The sequence below is a fragment of the Bemisia tabaci genome, chromosome 7 (genome assembly GCF_918797505.1).
Source record: "Bemisia tabaci chromosome 7, PGI_BMITA_v3".
Classification (NCBI taxonomy): domain Eukaryota; kingdom Metazoa; phylum Arthropoda; class Insecta; order Hemiptera; family Aleyrodidae; genus Bemisia; species Bemisia tabaci.
This window is the reverse complement of record NC_092799.1, coordinates 14,479,695-14,503,188: the sequence shown is the minus strand read 5'-3', so window position 1 is coordinate 14,503,188 and position 23,494 is coordinate 14,479,695. Positions and strand designations below refer to the sequence as shown.

At 40.0% G+C, this 23,494-nt stretch overlaps 2 protein-coding genes across 3 annotated transcripts in view; both read right to left on the bottom strand.

The window, feature by feature from the left end:
- The window catches only part of verm (LDLa and CE4_CDA_like_1 domain-containing protein vermiform), a 32,134-nt gene extending 22,911 nt beyond the window's left edge, over positions 1–9,223 (bottom strand). For both annotated transcript variants that reach the window (XM_019043817.2, XM_019043818.2), the window contains exon 1: positions 9,067–9,223. In XM_019043817.2, the coding sequence (XP_018899362.1) occupies positions 9,067–9,118 (52 nt within the window). In that variant the 5' untranslated portion in view covers positions 9,119–9,223. The remainder of the gene's footprint in view (positions 1–9,066) is intronic.
- Positions 9,224–13,607: 4,384 nt separating this feature from the next.
- Positions 13,608–14,855, bottom strand: LOC109041391 (uncharacterized). Its single transcript, XM_019057740.2, has one exon. The coding sequence runs from the start codon at positions 14,844–14,846 to the stop codon at positions 13,611–13,613; it is 1,236 nt and encodes a 411-aa protein (XP_018913285.2). The 5' UTR covers positions 14,847–14,855; the 3' UTR covers positions 13,608–13,610.
- Between the last annotated feature and the right edge of the window lie 8,639 nt (positions 14,856–23,494).

Below are 23,494 nucleotides of genomic sequence, written 5' to 3'. Positions count from 1 at the left end.
TATTGGTAATCAATCCCCGGTAACTTAGCCATTTTATCTCGGTAATTTTACCACAGTTGATAAAAAATATTGGCGTTTTTACCAAGGTCCAGTAAAATTACCGGGAAAGTTCAATGATTTTACCGAGATTTCCCGGTAAAATTACCAATTCCATAAATGGTAATTTTACCAAGAAAAAACTGGGATCAAATAGAATCCTGAATTCTTGGTAATTTTACCCTTTTCTTATTAAATACACCGAGATTTTTTTTTTCAGTGAAAGTTCGTGTAAAGATTGAATTTTTTACTATACGATTTTAGACCCTCTTTTTTAGAGAGCAATTCCACGATCAGTGTCTCAGTTGTAATTTGATAGAAGGAACGGTCTGAGAGAAAGTAAGAGGGCGACGATTTACGACGGATGCTGTCGACGGGTCCTGTCTGGGCTTATCAAAATCCGATCAAGGATTTCCTTTGTCATTCGCCTTGAACAGTTCGAATCAACAAAACCACGCACCACGCGCACATCTGTCCAGAGCTCTCGTGTTTTACTGTCACTCGTGTGATACAATCTTTAATGACCGCGTGGACACTTTAAAAATACGAAGGGGTTACGTAACGCATGTGTTCATTCACCGATATTTTGAGTGCGTTGTTTACCGTGGAATTCGATTATTTTACGGAAACGCTATGTCCGCTCCCGGCGATAGGGAGTAACAGGCGTCGCGTGCTTTGCGATAAATCGATATATCTGCCATTTTAACCTACGGAAAAGGATAAAAAAACAGGGTGTCCGCATAATAATCGAATCTTTACCATAGCGGCAAATGGGAAAATATCGATAATCGATCATCCATGCCTTCCCCAACGGGCACGGGCAGGGTTGCACGGGTGAAATGAAGAATATGAATTATTGAAAATGTTCGTGAAATATTTGAAATCATCTCTTTATGTAGTCTTAGATGAGGTAATACGAAATTTGCGCGGACATTTTCCATTGTGAAGGTTAATTTCGTATATACCGCCCTGGTAAAAATTGGCAGTAGAATCTGTGTTCCAAAATACCATAGACCTACAGCCGGCTGTAAGATTTCCAGTAGCTTCTATAGCCGGTTGCACAATTTTTTATAGCCTTTTATAGCCGATGGCGATTAAGCAACAGCCAGGCGATAATGTGTATACTAAACGTTACTAATTACGGATGCTAGGACTTAGTGAGTTTTTGGAATACTGCTCTCTTTTTGGGCCGTTGTATCTTGTTTTATTTTGCGAGGAAAACTCCGTACTTTTGATGGATGCCTGCTATTACTAATATATTAGAGCGCCTTCAGTTTCGTATGATACTGTGCAATACCTCTGGTGTGAAATAGTTGCTGCAAGCGCCGTGTCAGGCGGGCAGCCAGCGCGAAACACGCATTGGCGCCTACAAACCTAACAGGGATACTTCACGCGTTGCGCAATGCGTGAAGTATCCCTGTTAGGTTTGTAGGCGCCAGCCGCTCCGCTTTGTGTTGGGCTCTAATATTTAATCTGGCGGAGTCAGCGTTATTCAACTCATGATTTTGAAATGTTTGCACATCATGGATTATTCTCATTTTAATTGATGAAAAAAATATGTATTAAAGGAAAATATAATGTGTGTTTTGTAAATACTAAGGTGGTTCCGTATCAAACTTAATGATTTGCAAAGCACACGAATTTCTACACAATTTCTTATAGCCTTTTATAATCGATGACGAAAAAGCAACAGCTAGGCGATAAAGTGTAAAGCCCGGCGATAGGAACCATAGCCCGGCTGCATAATTTTTTATCGCTTCGTAAAGCCCGGCCGTATGATTTTCTCCGTATTCTACAGCTAGCTATATGATTTTCTGTAGCTTCTTTAGCCGGCTATAAGATTTCCTATGGTATTTTGAAACGTAGCTCTTATCGCCAATTTTTACCAGGGCGTGTCTTATGATCCGTTTCAAAACAAGCCTTGTCGTAAACTTTTCCTCACGCTTTTAAGGGTTCATGAGTTGCATGTTGTTACGCCTTTGAGAACTTTCTCGGGCTCATCTTCGTGGAGATGAAAGTCGATGACAATTTTAATTACCGCCCCACTATCCGTAATCTCTCAACGATGATTCCACGGGACCAGCCGAGCGAGTCGAGGCTTACAATGATAAATTGTCGGGAGCATGTCGCAAACTTTTCTCGCCGACGCACAGTGGAGCGACTCGATAGGAGAGCTCGGACAAAATTTGGAAACTTTAAACGCTTATCACTCTGTTAAAACAGAACTTTCAGGTTCTAACAGTGGTTCCATTGGATTTCTCATGAAATTTTCTGCTAGAGCACCCCTTAAAATTTATTTAGTTATTTATTTTTTTATTAGAAAACGTAGACAAGTCCCTTACGGGGCTATCAATTACACATATTTTAACCGTATACTTAAAAATAAAAATTAACAAAGGCTAATTTTTATATTTTTAACAATAAAAGCATTCATATCTATTTCTGACTATTTCTTTACCGTGCTATTCTCTTCCTTACATTCATACAGGTCGCTTACATACAATTGAATCAGTGAGAACGAAAACACACCAACTCGGTGCGTCGAAAATGCTCACTTTTTACTAAGGACAGACAATTTTCATAGAGGTCATTGAAGTTACCGTATCTGTGCCAACTTGGACATTTCAAGTTTCCTTAAGAACTCTTGCTTTTGGCACCAAAAATCTTTTTCTTAGACTAACTTCTTCACTTACGAGTAATATGCAGTTTTGTGTGTGTCTTGATTATTTTCATTTTTTCGAGTTGGTGTTTTTTCGTTCTCTCTGATTCAATTTAAAAAAGTGACGAATTAAACATCAAAATTTGCAGTTTCAGTCTAAAATGTCATGTCCGCCCTCTCTAATTGACTCGAGCCACTGAGCGACGTTCGTGTCCGCTCGGGTGATTTCGCGAAAACTTTAATTCGCGTCGCGTCCTCTCCCAAGCGGCGAGTAATTTTTCCCCGCAACTTTTTTCTCCGCTTTTCGCGCACGGAGAGTCCGGCCCGCCGCCGCGAGGCATGAGCGCCTCGCCGAAGATGTCAAAGCCAGATAAAAACATCGCGGAACTTTGCTTTCACGCTCCTGATTTCGTCACTTCTCTGACGTAAGGTCCTAACTTCATTACCGCGTGAGCCCTTGAAAGCATGGAGTTATACGGACTACAGGGCTCATGCGGAAGTAAAGATACGTCCTTTTTTCAGAGAAGCGCCGATTTGCATGTTACGCCAAGAACGACTGCATCAGTAGCGTGACGCGCTTTGCGATACATCGATTGATCTGCCATTAAAAACTATGGGAAAGGTTCGATAAATAGAGTATTCGAAACGAACACCTTAATACTCGATTCCTTACCACAGCTTCAAACGGAGAGATATCGATAATCGATCATTCATGCCTCGCCACTGGACTGCATCCGTCACAGTCTGGGGGAAAAAGGGCCTTAGCAGTCAGAGAAAGCAAAATTCTCAGTGGAGCAATGTTTTTTGGGTTGAGTGGAAAAATTGGATTTCAAGATTTCAATGAATCTCTCTGTCAGTAATGTCTTGTACACTATAAAAAAACATTTGGTCATGTGAACCGAACATTCGGTGTTCCATATTATCCCAAACATTCGGTTTGTGTAACCAAACATTCGGCATATTTCACCGAACTGAGTTCATCAGTTTATTTTACCGCACAAGTTCGGTTACACGAACCAGAAGTCCAGTTTGACGAACCGAATTAGTTGGGATGATATGGAACACCGAACTTTGGTACATACGACCGAACTTTGGTACATAAGACCGAAATTTTTTTTTCAGTGTAGAAAGGTATTGGGCGATTTAATTACTTTTCGTGCCGATAAAGTATGTATTGCATTCTAATCAAACAATTTTGTACCCTGAACACGATTAATAAGTCTATCAAAAACCTGTTTTTCTCAAAACTACGTTGTGTGTGTTTAGCCAGGCATTTTTGGGTTTTATTTTAGCCTTATTTCTCTTCGCAGACAAGAGAGACGCGACAAGATCGTTTCGTTGCTTTGTGTACCTACTTTTACGAGTTTCTTTTAATATTCAAGCCTTTTAAAAGTGATTGGAACGAGGTATCTACTCGAACTAGTATTGATGTAAAAATGACCTGAAGCTGAGCTCAAACACCTGAAAGAATTCTGCCGGGAATATAAATGTGCAACGAGACACATTTGCATAGATTTACGTATTTTGGCCGCAAGAAAATCGATCGTGTGTAGATTAAACCTACGCGAAATCATTTGCTTACTTGGAAAAATGTGGAAATTGGTTGATTTGCGAAAATGCCTTCAAATAGCCAAGTAGGCAAAAACATCACAGCTGCGTACTGTTTGCTGCCGCTCCGGTCTCTTACTCCCATTGCTGTCTACGGCCACCCTTTAGTAAACGCGAAAAAAACCGCTTAGCTCCAAATGGATGAAGGCAATGACCGAAGCATTTCGTGTCAAAAATAGAACCATTAAAGAAGTGAAAAAAATCGTGACTTCTCTCAAAGTGTGAGCAAAAAATTGGAAAACATTCTGACAAGGACTGATTGCCGTGTCAAAACCCTCGCGAGACGAGGCGCAGACTCTAGTTCACGAAACTCTTTGAGCCACACCAACAATAAATCCGAGGGCCCACGAAACTTATCGAGGGTGTGAGCAGCGCTTTGACCTTCGCGATGAAAAACCGATCTCGCGAAAATCGTGTCCCGCCGCGCTGGAGGGAGGACCGGCTTCGTTGCAAAATTGCACGGGCAAAAATGCCCACACGTCGTGCTGATGCTGTGATGTGACAATCTCGATTCCATGGTTGCCAACTTGCCCAACTGCTCCCTTGAATTATGGTGGCATAAGCGGGTCGAGCCGTGCGGCCTGGCAACCTCAACCAGACCTGACTGACAAGCTGCATCGGCAAAAGAACACATCTGCCGTGTTACGGAAGAAAGTCGCGAGTACCTCTCTGTATGAGCCACGGTTAGCATACGTTCTTATGCGTCTTGAGGCTCATCCGAGAATACACTTACGGCTTTTTTCCGTATATCAACTCCGAAGACTCGAGCACGTCGCACCCAGAGCCAGACTAGCTCGGTTTATGACACATTCTATTGTAACCGAGCGGGCACTTTGATTTAGCGCATCTTGGTTACCTCATCGCCATGTTACCACCTGTTGCCGTTTCGTGCGCTCAAATATGAATGTTCACACTCGCTCGTGAGGGGAAAGATACGCGTGGCAACCGAGACACCAGCTTACGAAACTGCATCACGGTTTGAGACAAACTCTGAACTGGTAAATCAGTCGACAACTAGGAATTTACAAACCGGAATTTCATCACTTACCGATATGGCTTTTTTCAGCGCCTGGGACCCCCTCGCCCCTTGCCCGGTTCAATTGCACCATTAAAACTGACGGCTGATGTTCATCGGCTAGACGTGGGGTTACTTGTCTCGTCAGCTTAAAGCTGCCATAGCGAGTGGTAAAACTTATGATTTCCGGTTGAAATTCATAGAAGCTAAGTTTCGGAACGGAGAGGAAATTGGGAACGCTTCCGTTCCCGGGAACATTCTTTAGAAATTCCCAGTTAAAATTTACTTTCTTCCCACGTGAGGTCTCAGCACTGATTCTTGATGATTAACAGAAAGTGTAAACACTGTGGTCTGCTGACCAAACTGCATTGAAAATGAACGCAGATGACGCCTTATAAGACGGATTAATGATGAGCTACTTTGTGATGGCACACCAGGGTTGGCCACTATCACCACGTGCTTCTTTGCGCATTGCAGACTCGAGAGGGCATAGTTCTAAAGATGTTGATGTTGATTGGGGTATTATTTCAACCACGAGACTCCTCAGAATGGATCTGTTGCATGCAGGGACAAAATGTTCCGGTGAAATCGCATCACAGGCTCCCTAACTACTGGGATCAACATTCTTTTCCTTTGGTGATAATTGACGAAATTTGTGATGAGCAAGCTTTGCAATTTAGAAGCCGCGAACCTAGGGAATGCTTGAAGAAGTTGCTCACCAATCATTAATTCGCAAAAATGAGTGTTGATCGTCGAAATTAACATTTACCTCATCCGTCTGAATTTCTTGTGCAGCCAATGTAGAGACTACTAATTTTTTTAATCTTTAAATTTTAATATTTAATTTTCCTATCTTCTATCGAGCTTTACTGTGTCCTTTTCTCTATTTATTGACCGTAATCTTCTGCTTTATTTCTGTTTTAATTGTAAAAAAATCGATACTTTGTACCCTTGTGTGACAAACAGATAATAAAACAAAAAATTACTGACCGCGCATAAAGCAGAGTCGTTCTTTTAACCAAACGATTTATTAACAGGTCACTGTGGATGACGTAATTTGCTTGATTCATGCGTACAATGATTTCTACCCCTTTGGTACCATGTGATCTGTAGTGCGCTTACAAAAGCAAGGTGATAGTAGCCACCAAAGGTGTACTCTCAAAACGTACCCCATAATTAGACTGCATTTTGCAATTTGGAGCTATAAATTCTGGCTCATCTGAAGAATCACTTATGTGCATGGGGAAACTAATGGCACATACGTTGTTTTTAAACCGCAGAATTTATAGTTCCAAATTTCAAAATGCAGTCCAATGAAACCGTGCTTTTCATTAGGTGTCGTCTGCGTTAACATTCGATGCGGTTTGGTCAATAGACCAGTGTTGCCACTTTCTGTTAATCGCAAAGCATCTAAACGCAGATTAAGAAACAAACGGTCACCGCCCTGTGTCAGCGATCATTCTCTGAAATCTTGTGTCACCCCCATTAAAGCGCCAGTAATAAATTAACAGCAACGTCGCGACTTGCTGATGATCTTAATTTCTTGACCTTTGAGGGTATCATTTGACGCGTCCCTACCTACTTTGCATAACAGCATTAACCGTCTTGCAAGCATTGAAAGGTTGACTGCAAGTCTCTCAGCACTTAACTCTAACCGCTGGAATACCTTAATGGTATTCCATTATACGTATAGGTTATGTCTGTTGAAAAAAAGCCCATCGTTAATAAATTAGCAGTACTCAACTCTGCGAATGGACGGCAAGTACTAAAACATGGAAGAATGTATTTGTCAACATGTGCGGTAGCTTAGCTAGAGATTATTAATGAAGAAAGGTAGGCTCTTCTGTCAAAAATGTCCAATGGGTGGGAAGGGGTGGGAGAGGGGGAGGGTGCAAAGGTGAAAAATTCATGAACATCACGAAAATGAGGTTCTGCGGTGGAAATTTTCCAGTCATTGAGGGGAGGAGGAGGGGCTTTAGACCCTTCTTGCTACGCCACTGCTTATGCAGATGGGTTTGATACCACATTTTTCCCTATCTGCGACGTAAATTGTGCATTTTTAGAGAAATATGCAAAGCTGAGTTTGAAATTTATATTGGCTCGTCACTTTCAGATATAATCGTATGTGCTGATATCCGTGTTTTAACTTTTCAAATTCAATTTCAGGTAAACGAATGAGTGTGGTGTATTCACTGCAGTTTTAGTTTCTCCATTTTGGAAAACTTAGAATATAGTAATTTCTCATGCACGAACGAAAAAACGGAAAGCGGTTCTTTGTAGATGATTCATTATCAAATAGCAAAATTTGTGGATCATCGATTGTATTCTTAGTGCATTGTACCGGTAGGTCTCAGTGTTGTATTGACAATATTCTTGAAAATCTACTTTTCATACAGTATGAAGTTTTTGCACTGCAATATTTATTGTACGAAATAACCTTGAAAAGAATAGGTTTTTTGATAATTTTCGTATGGAAGGACAGGTTTACGCAGATATGCACAAGCACTGAAAGGTTTGAAAAATGAGACAATCTAAATACCGCCAAGAGAGAAATATTTCTGGCACGCTCCTTTTCGGTCACAATCATGCTAAAGTGAAAGCACTTTTTTTGCAAGAATTCGGAATTTCGAAAGTATTTATAATTATTTACCATACTCTCACGCAATTTGAGTTTATCGAGATTGTGGTAAATTTTACTTAAATGCATTTCATAATAATAATATAAGGATAAATCTGGTATTCAATATTAATTATCTGAAGATGTATAAGACAATTTTAACTATTGATAAAGCTCAAAAAAGCTCTTAATTCGAAAAAAGTATCGTATCACACATAGCCTCGCATATTTAATTAATTTATTTCGAGATTGTCTGAGATTTTACTAAAAGTAAAGTACACAATAAAACTTTGCAATCTGAAGTTCTAAAGGTACAGCATTGAAAAGTGCTTATTCCTTAAAAGTTTGTTTTAAACGAATAACTTATTGCATAGGGCATAATTAGTGACCAAGTCTCGAGGTTTACTGGAATGGAGCGGTCAGTGAAACAAGATCCTGAATTACTGATCTTTTTCTAAAGGACAGCCAATTTAATTAGACATTGTGTCAAGCACCCACACAAAAGGTCTCATGACCATAGCTGCTAAATTAATAGATGTATGGTGGTTTTCCGAACAAAAAGACCAGATTTCAACTAACAGAATTGAAACTTCAAACGCGTTTGTCTGTAAACATTATTATCGTACTAACGCTATGCCTCCACCCACTATCGCGGATACTTTTTATAGTTAAATCAAACTCAATATATGCTTCAAAAAGCTCATCACAGCTTTCGTCGCGTCTCATATATGTTGCGTAACAGGCGGTTGTATCTTTTCGGTATGGTTCAAGAGTCAATGAAATTAAAACGTGTGGTTTGAAGAGGATTTCCCCTCAGTTCATGAAAATTTTGCTAAAGGTAAAGGCTGAAGGCGCATAGCGTAGACAATTTTAATATCATGATCAAAAGTGATTTTTTTTACCGGAGAAAATGTTGTATTTATTCTTATATTTTTTCGTAACACCCTCATAAGTTTTATATTTGCTCGCAATTCAATTTAAATTAATAGGCTGGGGTGGTGGCATATCTTCGAGGTGGGGAGCTAAGGGCTAGGGGGATCGAGTCCCGATGGACGCGTTAAAATGGCAGGGGGCTCGGGGGGAGGCCCGAAATGCGCGGCAGAACAGAGAAAGTGACGTGATGGAACTTACCGACTCCCAAAACAAACAGAAGGCACAACAACAAGTCAAGTTTGGCGCGCATCGTAAGATAGTCGGGGACTAACTGTGAACCAGTTGGCCGGTCGGCGAGGAGGCCGCGGCGCGAGGCTGCGCAGAGCCACGGCGCATGCGTCGGACTTTCACTAGCCCCGGCGCAACGACCAGACTGAGTCGGCGCAGAACCCACCAGAGCCAGATGCAAGAGGCTGCCATCCGCGGCGTTGCTCGCCGCTCGCCGTGGACCCGTTTTGCGGGCGGTTAAAAGCGGCGTTTTCGCACGATTTGGCAATGCGGCGACAGATTTTACGCGGTTGCCATGAGGATTTGCGATCATCCAGATGATTTTTCGATTCCACAACCGAAAGGAGAGTTAAAATGCTGATGAAAATTACAATGGAAATTGTGCGCATACAAATTTTATTGCTTCAATCGGGAAAAAATGGATTGCTAATTTAACATTTAAATTTTTAAAAAATATGTTCGACATGTTTTAAATGTACATCTTACCATAAACATAAAGCTTATTTAACCACGAGTGTGGTTAAATAAGCATTTTTGTATTGTAAAATCTACATTGAAACACGTCGGACACTTTTTTTAACTACAAAATTCTTAAGTCAGCAATATAATTTTTTTCGTGCATCTGAGAGTGCTTAGTGAGTTTAGTTTGCAGTATTTTGTCGGTGAAACCTACTTTTCTGCCGTGCGTTAAAATCTCTGAAGTGATTCCTGCGTTTTGCTATCTTGGCAATCCCTAATTTAGTAAACCGTCCTTCGTGTGATCAAATTTTTAAATGAGAATATCTCAAATCGTCAAGCGACTCGTGTTTGTTGGCGCGCTTACTTTTTCACCCTGCGTTAAAGTCTCTGAGGTGATGCCTGCATTTTGCCGTCTAGGCAACCCATCGTGTAGTAAATCGTCCCTCGTGTGATCAAATTTTTAAATACTAATATCTTCAGGTGTCAAGCAACTCGTGTTTGTCGGCTCGCCTACTTTTTTGCCTTGTGTTAAAGTCTCTGAAAAGATTCCTGCATTTATATTTAAATTTGAAAAAAAACCGTGGGTATCAATTAACGCTTTGAGTTTACTGAACTCAACGGTGAAATTAGTTGAATTTTAGTATTATTAGTTCTCAAAAAATTAAAAAAAAAACATCCTAGACGACCCTCGTATATATTCAAGAAATGACGCTTGTTTTAAAGTATCGATTCCAATATCTATACATATTGGAATCGATACTTTCGGATGTAATCCTCCATCTATTTAGCAACAACTATATGTGCGTGGCAAGGTTCCTGTAAAAAAATGATTTTTAAAAACTTGTTCGGGGAATTGTGCTGATCACGTTAAAACACGCAAACAGGGCCACAGGGGCCCCAAAACATATCTTAATAACACAAAAGAAAATCAATATCCAATATATGGGTCTGGAACCCAAAAACCAATAAAATGTAACATAAAATTATCATAACTAAGACTAGATAACATTACCAAAGAAAACAAAAGGAAAATGCTTACATAAGTGTGAAAAGAAAAAGTTAGAAAAAAAAAACACAATAGACAAAAAAACAAAAACAAAATAGAGTGATTTAATCAAGAGTGAGCCGCCCGAGACAGTCACTGGCAAAAGCTCCAACCGAAACTGCAAACAAGTCCAAACCGTCAAGTTCATTAGCCAGAGCGCACGCCCTAATTAAGAAGGCTTGCTGGCGATGTGCTGTCCTCACTCTCGGGACATAAAATAACTTAGATGTAGGTCGAAGACCAGATCGCGGTACAACCAGCTTTACATTCTCTAAAATTAGAGAGCTATTTATTAAGCTATTTACAATCTTATAGAGGAACACTAAATCCGCTAATTTCCTTCTAGTTAGGAGTTTAGAGACCGAGAACGAGGACCTCAGATCCCCAACATGTCCTCCGAGGGGGAACTTAACATGGTGCTTTTTAAAATATAAATACCGAAGGAATTTATTTTGTATCCTTTCAATGCTGTTATCGCATGTATTATATGACGGATTCCATATCTCTGATGCATACTCCAACTTACTGCGCACTAATGAATTAAACAGTAATAATGATGTTGCTATGTCCGTGAAATATCTAGTATTTCTTATTACAAAACCCAATAATTTGTTTCCTGCATTCACAAGGTTGTCAATGTGGTACTTAAATGAAAGCTCACTGTCTAAAAGCACACCCAAATCTCTTATCACGTTAACTCGTTCTAACTCAATTCCATTAATATTATAATTGAGTACAGGAAAGTCTGTTTTTCTAGTGAAAATAATAAATTTGCATTTGCCGGCATTTAGATCCATATCATTATCTCTGCACCATTCCGAGATATTGACCAGGTCCTCCTGCAAGCACGCCATATCATCTTCATTTGCTATTGAATTGTAGAGTTTAACATCATCCGCAAACAACAAAATTTTCGAATGTTTAACTCTATCAGGCAAATCATTAATCATTAACAGGAAAAGCAAGGGACCTAAGTTGCTCCCCTGGGGCACCCCTATGTTACTGAAAAACTCTTCAGATTTGAAATGACCAAATATAACTTGTAATGATCTACCTTGAAGATAGCTAGCAAACAGTTTTAACAGTAAATTAGAAAAACCAAATTTACGTAATTTATTAAGTAATACAGCATGATTTACCCTGTCAAATGCTTTTTTGAAATCAAGGTAGATCGCATCAACTCTAGAGGCAGAATCCAGTTCACATGAGATGAAGTCAGTAAACAACAGTAAGTTAGTTATTGTCGATCTGCCTGGCATAAAACCGTGTTGGTAACTAGAGATATAATTTTTTACATGATTATAAACTAACTTAAACAAAACTCTCTCATATACTTTTGCACAGGCATTTAAGATGGCTATGGGTCTGTAATTAGATATTTCTGCTTCATCACCTGTTTTGAAAATCGGGGATACGTTAGCCATTTTCCATTTGGATGGGAAAACACCAGATTGAATTGAAGTATTAATAATATGAGTTAGAGGGGTTACCAACAAATCAGCGCACCCCTTTGTGATATAGGACGGGATACCGTCCGGACCACAAGATTTTTTCGCTTTCAACATCCGCAGCGCATCCCGCACTTCACCTATTGTAATAAAGTTGATATTTAGCATATCTACTTCCGGGTACCCATTTTCCCTATGACACAAATCAGGAACCCTTTTAACATGATTTTGATTTAGAAGGCTTGAATCAGCAGATTTTTGAGATACAAAGACAGAGGAAAAGTGATCAGCAAATCCCTGAGCTAAGTTAGCACCTGGGTACCTAACATCATTGAGTTTAAATGTATCCCTTAACATAGTAGTCCTTCTCCTGCTATTCACATAATTCCAAAACTCTTTGACGTTGGTTTTTACGCTGTCTTGTAACTTGACCATATACATTTTATACGCCCTACTAGAGACTCTTTTTATTTCAGACCTGAGCACCCTAAATCTATTTAAATAGTGTTTGGACAATTTCCTTTTCCTTGCTAATCTATTCTTTAACTTGACCATTACGATCAATTCTCGTGTGAACCAAGTGGGGAATTTAGACTTTGTAATGTGCATGTTCATAGGTACAGAACTATATATGGCATCATTTAATACCGAATAAAAGTAGTCCACAGCAGCATTTGGATCAGTTAAACTAAAAAGATGTTCCCAATTCGCATGACTAAGGCGAAAATACAGTTCCTTAAAGTTTGCTTTTTTAAAATTAAGATAAGGGCGTTGGATGTTTACTGATCTGGCAACATCAACATACAGATTGTCACATTTAAAAAGGAGGCAAGGGTGATACACATCCTCAGATAAGAGAGGGTAAAATTCCCTTTGTACCACTACATGAGTACTACTAAGAAGTAAGTCCAGAGTTTTACCTTGAAAATTCAGCACATTATTACAAGATCTTAAATTAAGTAGTGCCATTAAATTGCTCAGAGACCTAGCGTTAGCATTCCCCGATGTGAAGTCATAGTTAATTCCTTTAACATCACTTATATTAAAGTCACCTACTATTACATTGTCATGGATGATTAATTCAGGGTTATTTTCCATGTACTCTACAAATTCCATAAAATCATTTAAATTGGCAGTTGGGGAAAAATAGACAGCCGTTAAGAATAACATTTTACCAGACATTTTTAGACCAACCTGCACAGCCTCAAAATTACAAGTAGAGTAGGAGGAAGAGGAAACTACACATATATTACTATTTGACATATTAACACCAATTAAGGCACCACCCCCTCTTTCAAGGGATGACAGTGAAGCGTTTCTATCTGCTCTAAAAATTACATACCTATCATCAAGGATTTCCACATCGAGGAAATTCTGATTTAACCAGGTTTCAGTTAGTATAATGATGTCAATATCAGCAGTGACAGAGGCTTTGTGCAGTTTCAGTAATTTTGTTCGGAGCCCCCTAACATTTTGATAATAACAGATAATATTATTGCGATTCATTTAGAATGGAAAAAGGAAAAATGAGAGCTATGTACATACCACAGATAGTGCAAGGTTCAGTGTGGTGTCACAGAATTGACAGGAGTTGAATCATCCCTCACTAAGGTTGAATCCTCACCCCTTCCACTTATACTCAAATCAGATTGTCTTTTTAACGACTCCTTGTTAACGATGAATTTCTTTAAATTATCCAAATCGCTAGGGGTAGATATTACTTGTACCGAAGCTTTCTCATGCTTTCTCATCTTAATCCTACCAGCCTTGTCCACCCACAAAAATTTCCATTTGAGCTCTCTATTAAGCTCCTTGGCTTTAGCAAAAAGGATTCTACGATTAGGTGACAGTGACTGATTAATGAATATGGGATAGTCAACTTTCATACCAATTTGACTTGTAGACAAATTCCTGAAGACCCGTTTTTTGGTTAGAATTGACTCCTTATCAAGGCGCCGCACAAACTTGACAATTATTCCAGCACTCGTTCTGTTAGTCTGCTTGCCAAGCCGATGACATGCATCAATTGCAGTTTCATTGATCTGCACACCAAGTTTACGGCAAATCTCGACCACAATCCGCACGGGGTCCTCATTTTTGGTTTCTGGCACTCCGTAAATTTCAAGAGAATTTGCTCGAGAATATTGCTCCTGGTTTTCAGTACGCACTTCAAGCTCACTGACTCTCTTATTGAGCTTCACGATTTGCGAGTGCTGTTCCTCTATCACCTTGCCCTGTTGCTCTATTAAACACTTTTGAGCCTTCAAAAGTTCCATGAATTCATCAATTTTGGAATGGCACAGGTTAATTGACTCACCCAAGTCCGTCTCTAATTTTTGTAGACCAGCCGTAAGCCTCGCATTCGTTTGGGAAAACAACTCCTTGATAGCACTCATGCTAACCTCATCTACATCACTAGCGGACGCGGAGAGATTGTTGACAAAACAAGCCGAGCTCACGGGAGTAGGAGTACTCGTTTTCCTCACTCGTTCGCCGCGTCCCATGTTGGGCGACGCGTCAACACTACAGGAACGCGCAATGCTTTTCTTATTACGTAATGCGATGCACTCGCCACAAGTCCAATTTTTAATGTAGGAGTTCTTGATGCTAATTCCAACACATGAATTATGGAATAATAGCTTACAAATGGCACAACTGGTATTGTCTTTTGCCTGGCGATTACAAGGCTTTTGACACTTTCCGCACACACTCATGCTAGCGAAATCCGCAAGACACTCAAATCTACTACCGCTACTAGTCTTATCAGAAAGAGAGACGAGCCACACGTCTTCACCCATCGGCTGTCGGATCCAACATTTGTGTTCGTGGACAAAGTTTCAGATCTTTAGCAGCAAGCCATTCTGCCTTTCGTGCCACCCGATAGGCGATTTGCAATAAGTGTGACTGATTGCACTTGAACATGTGGCTACATTGAAGTATAAGAGAGAGCATGCGGAAAATGTTTCGAGGATGATTGTACTAAACTTTGTCATGTAAAACCTTGCTAAAATTTGTGCATTTAGACAAATTTTCAGACTTTTAGTCGCACGTGTTCATAATTTCCGAGACCTGTCTAATCGCCAGAAAACGCGATTTGAGCACAAGTTGACAATCGAATTTTGGAACCTGAAGAAATCAACATTATTCATTGGACTTTTTCATGGGCTTGAAAAACATCCTAAAAAATGCGTTATAACCGTTTTTCTTTTTTAGGGCGTGAATGCGGTTGAAAAAAATCGACATTTTCCGAAAGCTTAGAATTTTCAGCAAATTGAGTTCATGGATATTCTAATCACTTTCGGAGCCTCCAAAAGAGCTTTACCAGAGCTAAATTTTAGGGAAAAGCCTCATTGTGTACGTGCTGAATTAGAGTATTTTCATTTTTCGTCGCTCAAATATCCCGTTCATGGACGATTTTAGGGCCAAATCGATGGAAAAATGGTGAAATTAGCTGATAGAGAGGAAAATAGAAATGCTGAATTCGGGACCTCAGAAAATTAAAACCTTTAAAATTATAAAAGGCTTTAAAATAGAATAATGTGTGTAATTTTAATTTAATGCTTTCGATGCCAACGCACGCAGGACGATAGTCGTTGTTCTATAATTAATTATTTACTCAGCGGTAGTGTAGTTTTCTCAAAACTGATAGTTAAAATTTTGGTGAGCGTGTTCTTCATCTCAACGGTGCTCACTTTTTTCCTGGAACTTAAAAACGCGCCTACAAAGAAAACAGCTGAGTGCTTTTCTGCCAGGCTAAGGAAAAAAGCCGTGTGAACAGTCGAGAGTTGCCAAATTTCCTCCGATAAATGTATATTTTTGAGAAAAGTTATCAATATTTTTCCTGAAATTTTTAGAATATTCAGATCAAATTATGAACGAAATTCCCTGAAAAATCGAAAGAAAAATGTTTTTAAATATTCCCGAAAATTCGTGATTTATCAAAGGAAATTTGACGACGCCTGAAGGCTCATACGGCGTTTTTCCTCAGCAGGACAGTTCTCTAATACAAACATATTAGAGCTTTCCCTTTTTCTTTAGTGTAGTATAAGGAAATGAAGCTTTTCGATCGAGTCTTGTAATATAAATCACGTGCGCGTAACGATCTAATCGTGATGAGTGTTACATACATTGGCAGCGAGTTCTCTAACGCTGTTGGAGTAACGCAGTAGATCATTCTGCCCCGAGGAGGCTTGAACTAGAGTAAATGAGAGAGGACTGGATCACCTGGTCCATGTCGATGTCGTGCACCGGAGCAGAGCAGACACGTACCAGCCGCCTGTGCCCTGCGCTGTCGTCACTTGGGCGTTGTCGGAAATTCGACCGAACTGAAAAAGCAAGGTCTCCGTTCTGAATCATAACTGTACCGGGATGTGTTTAATGGAAAACACCTCGCGAAAATGTCCACGCGGAATGAAGAGCCAAACCACATCTCTTCAAACTATTCGGAAAATCGAGGGTTCAAGGCTGGATCTAGGATTAATGGGCCCCTGAAACGGCCTCATGAATGGATAAAACGAGGTTCGATAAAATAACGGATAAGGTAGCATCAACTCCAATGAGATGTTTAACATAAATTCAAGACTGGTTAATTATTTAATGAATTCTTGATAATTTATGATGGGTTTTAAATTTTCCTTAGAGTGAACAACATAGCAGAATTGCATACATCATCACAGCACACCGGCCCTTTGTCGGTCGCGGCACATTGTTTGCTCTTCGAAAAACAAAGAGCAGATGAGGAATAACACTCCTTGAAACCTGCCAAAACAGTAGTAGCGCGCGAATTAACTCACGTATACTGTTATTTCTCAAGTCAGCAGAAAACTCATATCTTTTTAAAATCAGTGATAAATACAAACGGTAATATCTCGATTGAGAGTCAATCACGTGATTTTTTGTCGCGAGAAATCTGAAGGAGATAGCATATATTAGAATGCTTAAATTCGTACCTTGTCTAGGGGTCCATTGGCCCTATCAAAGTACATGGAGTGAGATACTTGTGTGTTTTTTGAATAGATAAATAAACGTGCTCTCTTGTGCGTTTGTTGCTTATTCGGCGAAATTGAAGGCGAACCACAAGTTGACAATATTTGCCAACAGTTTCCGCTTTATCTATTGGCTCAATCAAAATTTATGGTGCGAGATGTTTGTGGGCTTTTTGATCAGATACTTGGATTGCATTTTGCAAAAAAGAACCAAGAGCATTCCAATGTTGCTAGGATTGTGCAACTTACATTCTTTGCAATAAATCACTGAAATCGTGCCAAAAATTAAATTTACAAAGGTAATTTTTGTTATGAATTTATAGTTTATTGAGAGTGAAGACACAACTTTTCTTCATGATCAGTTTATATTTACAAGGTAAATAAAGTTGCACAATCTTAGCGACATTGGAATGCTCTTGGATCCTTTTTGCAAAATGCAATCCACTTATTCCAACTCGATAGTGTGTTTGTTGCCTACGCAGTGAAATTGAAGGCGAACCTGAAGTGCGTTACATCTGCCAATCGGTTAAGGAAATCATCATTGGTCGACAAATAGCTTCGACCTGTGAACTTAACCTTTGTTTCACTAGATTACATTGCTTGAACGGTCCTGAAATATAATGTCACTGTTGTCAAAAGCGTTCTCTAGTGCAAAATCTTGGCGACATCCAATTAACTGGGTGTTTTGAATTGCTACGCTTCAGTTGCATCCATCGTCCATTCCCGAGGCTAATTGCAATCGCGCAAAGCTCACTTCGATCAGAAAAGAAAACGCTGACATATCAGCATATTTTCCATGATTTCCATAAATGGACCGCTTTAAAAAGAAAGGAACCAAGCCACATTAGCTATTACCAAATTTAATTGGGCAATTTAATTTTTTATCAAGAGAACGTTTTGGTGGATGCTTCTGAAACTTTTCAGGAATTTGCTTTGTACTATGCAGAAGACTCACTGAAATTTGCACAAAAATCTGCACAACCGTTTTTATGTAAGAAATTAAGCTGCCCAATTCAATTTGGCAGTAGGTGATGTAGCTTGGTTCCTTCCTGCTTAACGCGGTCCAAATTACATGACAAGATTTATATTCTGCCGTGCTAAGGAAGAACGCCGTATGAACATTCGAGAGTTGCCAAATTTCCTCCGATAAAATGTTTATTCTTGCGGAACATTATGAATATTTTTCCTTGAAATTTTCAGGAATTTCAGGTGAGATTGCGCACACAATTTTCTGGAAAATCGGATGAAAAACTTACACAAGTGCACTAGGAAATGGAGATGTTGCAATGTTGCATGTGTGAGGAATTTGCGATTTGACTACTGGTGCTTATGTAAAATTTCGCGAGAAACACAATGGTGCCCCTGGTTTTCTCTGAAATCATCTCCCAAGCTCAGAAAAAGCTCTCAAAGTGAGGCCAAAATGGAGGGGATATCCCACCCTACCCTGAGAGTCCACCTCTACATCAGAACAAACTCTCCATGCAAAGATAGGGAGCAAATACATTAGTAGGGTTGCCACTTTATTTGGGGACTCCAAAACTGAAAACACGGCAACCCTGCCAATGTGTCTGCTCCCTATCTTTGCATGGAGAGTTTCTTCTGATGTAGAGGTGGACTCTCAGGGTAGGGTGGGATATCCCCTCCACTTTGGCCTCACTTTGAGAGCTTTTTTTGAGCTTGGGAGATGATTAAAAAAAAAAAAAACCAGTGGCACCATCGTATTTCTCGCAAGCTTTTACGTAAGAATCATCAGTCAAATCGCAAATTCCTCACACATGCACATCTCCATTGGTGTTTTATCAAAGGAAATTTGGCAACGCCTGAAGGTTCTAACGTCGTTTTTCCTTAGCAAGGCAGTATTGTTAGCAACGTCGATGGGATGCAAAGCTCTGGCGATGCGGTTGCGAATGCGCAGCTCACGGGGCCCGCAGCGGGATCACAAGAGTTGCTAGGTGTTCATTGTCCTTCCTGCGTGGCAGTGATTGGAGCCGGGCAGAATTCTAATGGCGTCGGTAATGAACTTGGGACTATCGACGGAAGCGACCATCGTCGAATTTCAGATGGTCGATGACACCCCGGGCCCGGGTCCGTTGTTCGCCGTCGTGCGTTGCGCCTAACGGAATACGTAACGCTTCCTGCAGACAATGGTCGCCGCCACCAAAGGAACACCGGGAGCCGCACCAGCTGCCTGCGACGCCATCCGATCCCTTTGAAGTTACGCAGCAACTTGATGGATATTCGCCAGGATGAAAAATTACCAAAGGCTTACTGACCAGGTACCGTGGCAAGTCATTCTTTCTAAAACATTTTTTCCCTCTGCAATTTTTCCTAATACTTTTTTCCTACTCTTTTTTTATTCTATCACAGTTAGTCCTACGAGTGAAATGTCCTACTGGCTTTTTTCCTAGGAGCATGTGTCCTAAATTCAATTTTAAAACTGGGGGAGCGAGAAAGTAAAAAAAACAACATAGGTAACTCACAAGTTTAAGTTGAGGCCGCATGCCCGTAAGTAGTGGAGCTTCATCCTCTTCTTAATATTGAGGGTATAGGAGGCTCCGATTGTGATGTCTCCTGTTCACGCGCTTATATTTGGCTCGCAGAGAAAACTTTACACTTTCTGAAGCATTTCCCTCTACTCTGCTCATATTTACGTTTCAATTATAATTGGATTATTAGGACAAACACCCTTTGGAAAAAAGCCGGTGGGACGTCTCACTAGTAGGACTTACTGTAATGGGACAAAAATAACGAGTAGGAACAAATTATTAGGAAAACCTGATGTAGGAAAAAATGATCTAGCGCCACCAGGGAAAATGTGGACGTATGTCTGCCAAAGAAAGCTACGTGCATTAAGAAAATTTAAATACCATTATAATATAAATATTGCAATTTCATGTATTTGAGAACAATAAAAGCTAAATTACAAAAAAAAATTAAAAATAAAAAAAATAAATCCGTATTTTCATTCTGAGACGAGTTTTCTTTGATTTTCCAAACCAGGCCTGATGCGCTATACAACCATACATATTGCACATCATGGCACGAAATAGACAAGGCTAGATGAACCCTAGGGCTGATCAGAAAATATATATTTTAGAGACCCCACGAGCCCACATTGACAATCTAGGAAATGTAATCAAGTTAAGGAAATCATCAATTATTTTAAAAAGTACCAGACTAGGTCAACGGTTAAAATAAAATTTAAGTTAAGGAAAAACTACATTCGGAGGGTATGACGCAGGACGCTACTTTTTGGTTGCGGTTGGTTGGTTATCAGTGGCGAGGCATGCATGATCGATTATGGATATTTCCTCATTTAAAGCTATGGTAAAGAATCGATTATAAAGGTGTTCGTTGCAAACACATTATCGATCTTTTTCGATAGGCTTGAATGGCAGATAATTCGATATATCGCAAAGCATGCCAGTCAACTGTTGGTTATAGTGAGCAACTTATTGAGCAAAAAATCGTACAAAGTTCGCCTGATGATGAGAGGGTCTGCGGTTCATTAATATCTGCTTTGATGAAAAGTTACGACTCATGGTTTTAAACTTATTGTTAGGGGTTCAGGACATTTTGTCAACGATTTTTTGTTCGCGCACCTTTTTTATCCAGTAGTTTACGCCCACACGTAAAATAAGCAACAGTGACTTGGTCCAAGCGTTATATTTTAGTCGGTATGTAAAATTTTATTGACAATATGAAATTGAGAGAGAAGGAGGTGTTGCTATGGTTGCTCATTTTCTAAATGAAATGTTACTTTCTCCTTTTGATTCATCTTTTTAAATTTCATTGGTGAATATATGGTTTTATTTCTATCCTTAAAATATTCGATGTACAATATACCTTACATATGTATAGGTACTTTTTTTTATTTTTTTAATTTTTTTTTACGAAATTATTGCTTCATTTTGTAAACATTTATATTTTTAAACGTGACAAATATTTGTAAAACCTTTTCCAAGCGATGGCATCGATATTAATCTCAATGAGCTGCAGTTGTGCCGAAAGAAACTGCAAAAATGAATAAAAGAGGGAAAAAAACCAAGAGGCACGCAATCTTCACTTTTAACCCATTTGTACATCGATCTTTTAGAGTCAAATACATCAAATTTTGAGCGTTTGGTTGCGCGTACACATAGCTGCAGCACAGTAAAAGCACCAAATGTAAAATAAAAAATTAAAGTGCCTTGGAAATCATTAAATTTCACACGGAACCACCAATATTTAAAAAACAAATTATATTATTACTCTCCTTTGATAAATTGATACAAATTTTTTTTCCATCAATTTAAATGAGAATAATCAATGCAGAGTGTGCAAACATTTCAAAATCATGAGTTATAAAACGCTGACCATGCGAGTATAAATATTAAAGCCTAACAGAGCGGAGCGGCATGCTGCCAGCGTGAGAGGCTCACTGGCGCCTACAAACCTAAGTGGATACCTCACGCATTGCACAATGCTTGAAGTATCCACTTAGGTTTGTAGGCGCTAATGCGCGTTTCGCGCTGACCGCCCACCCGCCGTGTGGCGGCGCCTGAAGCAACTATTTCACAACAGAGGTGTTGCACAGTATCATACGAAATTGAACGTATTAAGAATGACAGGCATCCTTTAAAAGTACAGATCTTTCCTCGCAAAATAAATCAAGATACTTATAGGAAAAATCTAAGAGCCTTTAGCTGAGGCAAATCAAGAGGTTCATCCGGTTCAGGTATAACAAGGTGGGAATTTCTTGAAAGACAATTAAGTCCTGTTGCACCAAAGAGGTGTAGAGAGTTTTAGTGAATTTTGTCTCATGGAATTGACGCTCCCTCATTTTTACCAAAAATCTCAATTATATATTATTCTTCGTTGGATCAAACAAAAAAAAAAGCAAGCACACCCATTCTTCCAAGACATTATACATTTTCATCCAAAAACGTCGTGGGCAATTGTCGTTTGTATTTACATGTGGACCAATTAACTTTGGGTCTCAACTGGCACGTGGACCAAAACCTCCGTGCCGAAAAAACGCGTGGACGTAAATTACTGGAAAAAACAGGTGCGCGGACAAAAAATCATTGACGAAATGTCCTGAAACCTATTGTTAGAGTGAGTAAGTGATGGTAATGGCCTTCGGAAGCAGGATCCCGGCTTGGAGCTCCTTCAATTTCCGTGACACTCCACACTTTGTTCCTGAGTTAGTTTAGTTGCCTATGCCTATTGGAGCCTACTTTGCTAAAATTCCACCGACTTTAACAACGCATCTCTTCCTCGCGATTTGTCCGCTAGTTCGCCCGCACGGATTTTGGGCCAAACCATGACGTCACGGTAGTCAGTCGTGAGCAAGCGTCGCGGCGGCGTTGGCCCGGAGCGGCGTCGTATCGGGCCGATCGCCCCGAACTCGAGGAGTGCCAGGAGCCAGCATCCATCGCATCGGTCGCTGAAAATGAAAGTGCTCTCGGCGCACAGTAGAGCAAGTCACTCAGAGAAGTCGGACATGAAATTTTTAAGCAAAACTGCAAAATTTGATGTTTAATTCGTCACATTTTAAATTTCAAGGGGTGCTCCTAGAAGAAAATTTCACGAGGAAACCAATGAAACCACTCTTAGAACCTCAAAGTTTTGTATAAACGGAGTTATAAGCGTTCAAAGTTTCCGAATTTGGTCCGACCTCTCTCATTGACTTTATCCATGTGCGTCGGGCGGGTGATGCCGGCATCGAGTACCGGTCGGCCTTCGGATCCCCACTTTCCACCGGCCGGCGCCCGCGCCCCGCGCCGCGACGCGACGCCTCCGCCGACGCCCCCAACCGCCGGAGCCTTGACATCCGAGCTTTCTGAATTTTCGCGAGTCCAGACGATAAGTTTTTATTATTGCTCAGCCGCCGCGTGCCCCGGGAAATCGCGTCATTGTCGCACGAATCCGAGGGCAGAGATGAAATATTTTAAATATATCCACTGGCTGCGCAAGTGATATAACCTAAAGTACTGCCTTGCTAAGGAAGAACGCCGTATGAACCTTCAGACGTTGCTATATTTCCTTCAATAAAAACCTAATTTCCTGAGAAAATCGTGAATTTTTTTCTTCAATTTTTTCAGACAGTTTTGTTTGTAATTTTGTCTGAAATGTCTTAAATTTTCAAGGAAAAATACGCATTTCTGTTCTCAAAAATACATGTTTTATTTGGAGAAATTTGGCAACTCTTGAATGTTCATACGGCGCTCTTCCTTAGCACGGCTGAGTAACTCTATGCTGCCGTGCTAAGGAAGAACGCCGCATGAGCCATCAGGCGTTGCCCAATTACTTTTGATCAAACACGAATTTCTTGGTAAACTATTGAATATTTTCCTTTCAATTTTTCAGGAAATTTTGTTCGCAATTTCGCTTAAAGCTCCTGAAAATTTCAAGGAAAAATATTGATGACTTTCCTCAAAAATAAAAGTTTTATCGAGGGAAATTCGGCAACTCTCGAA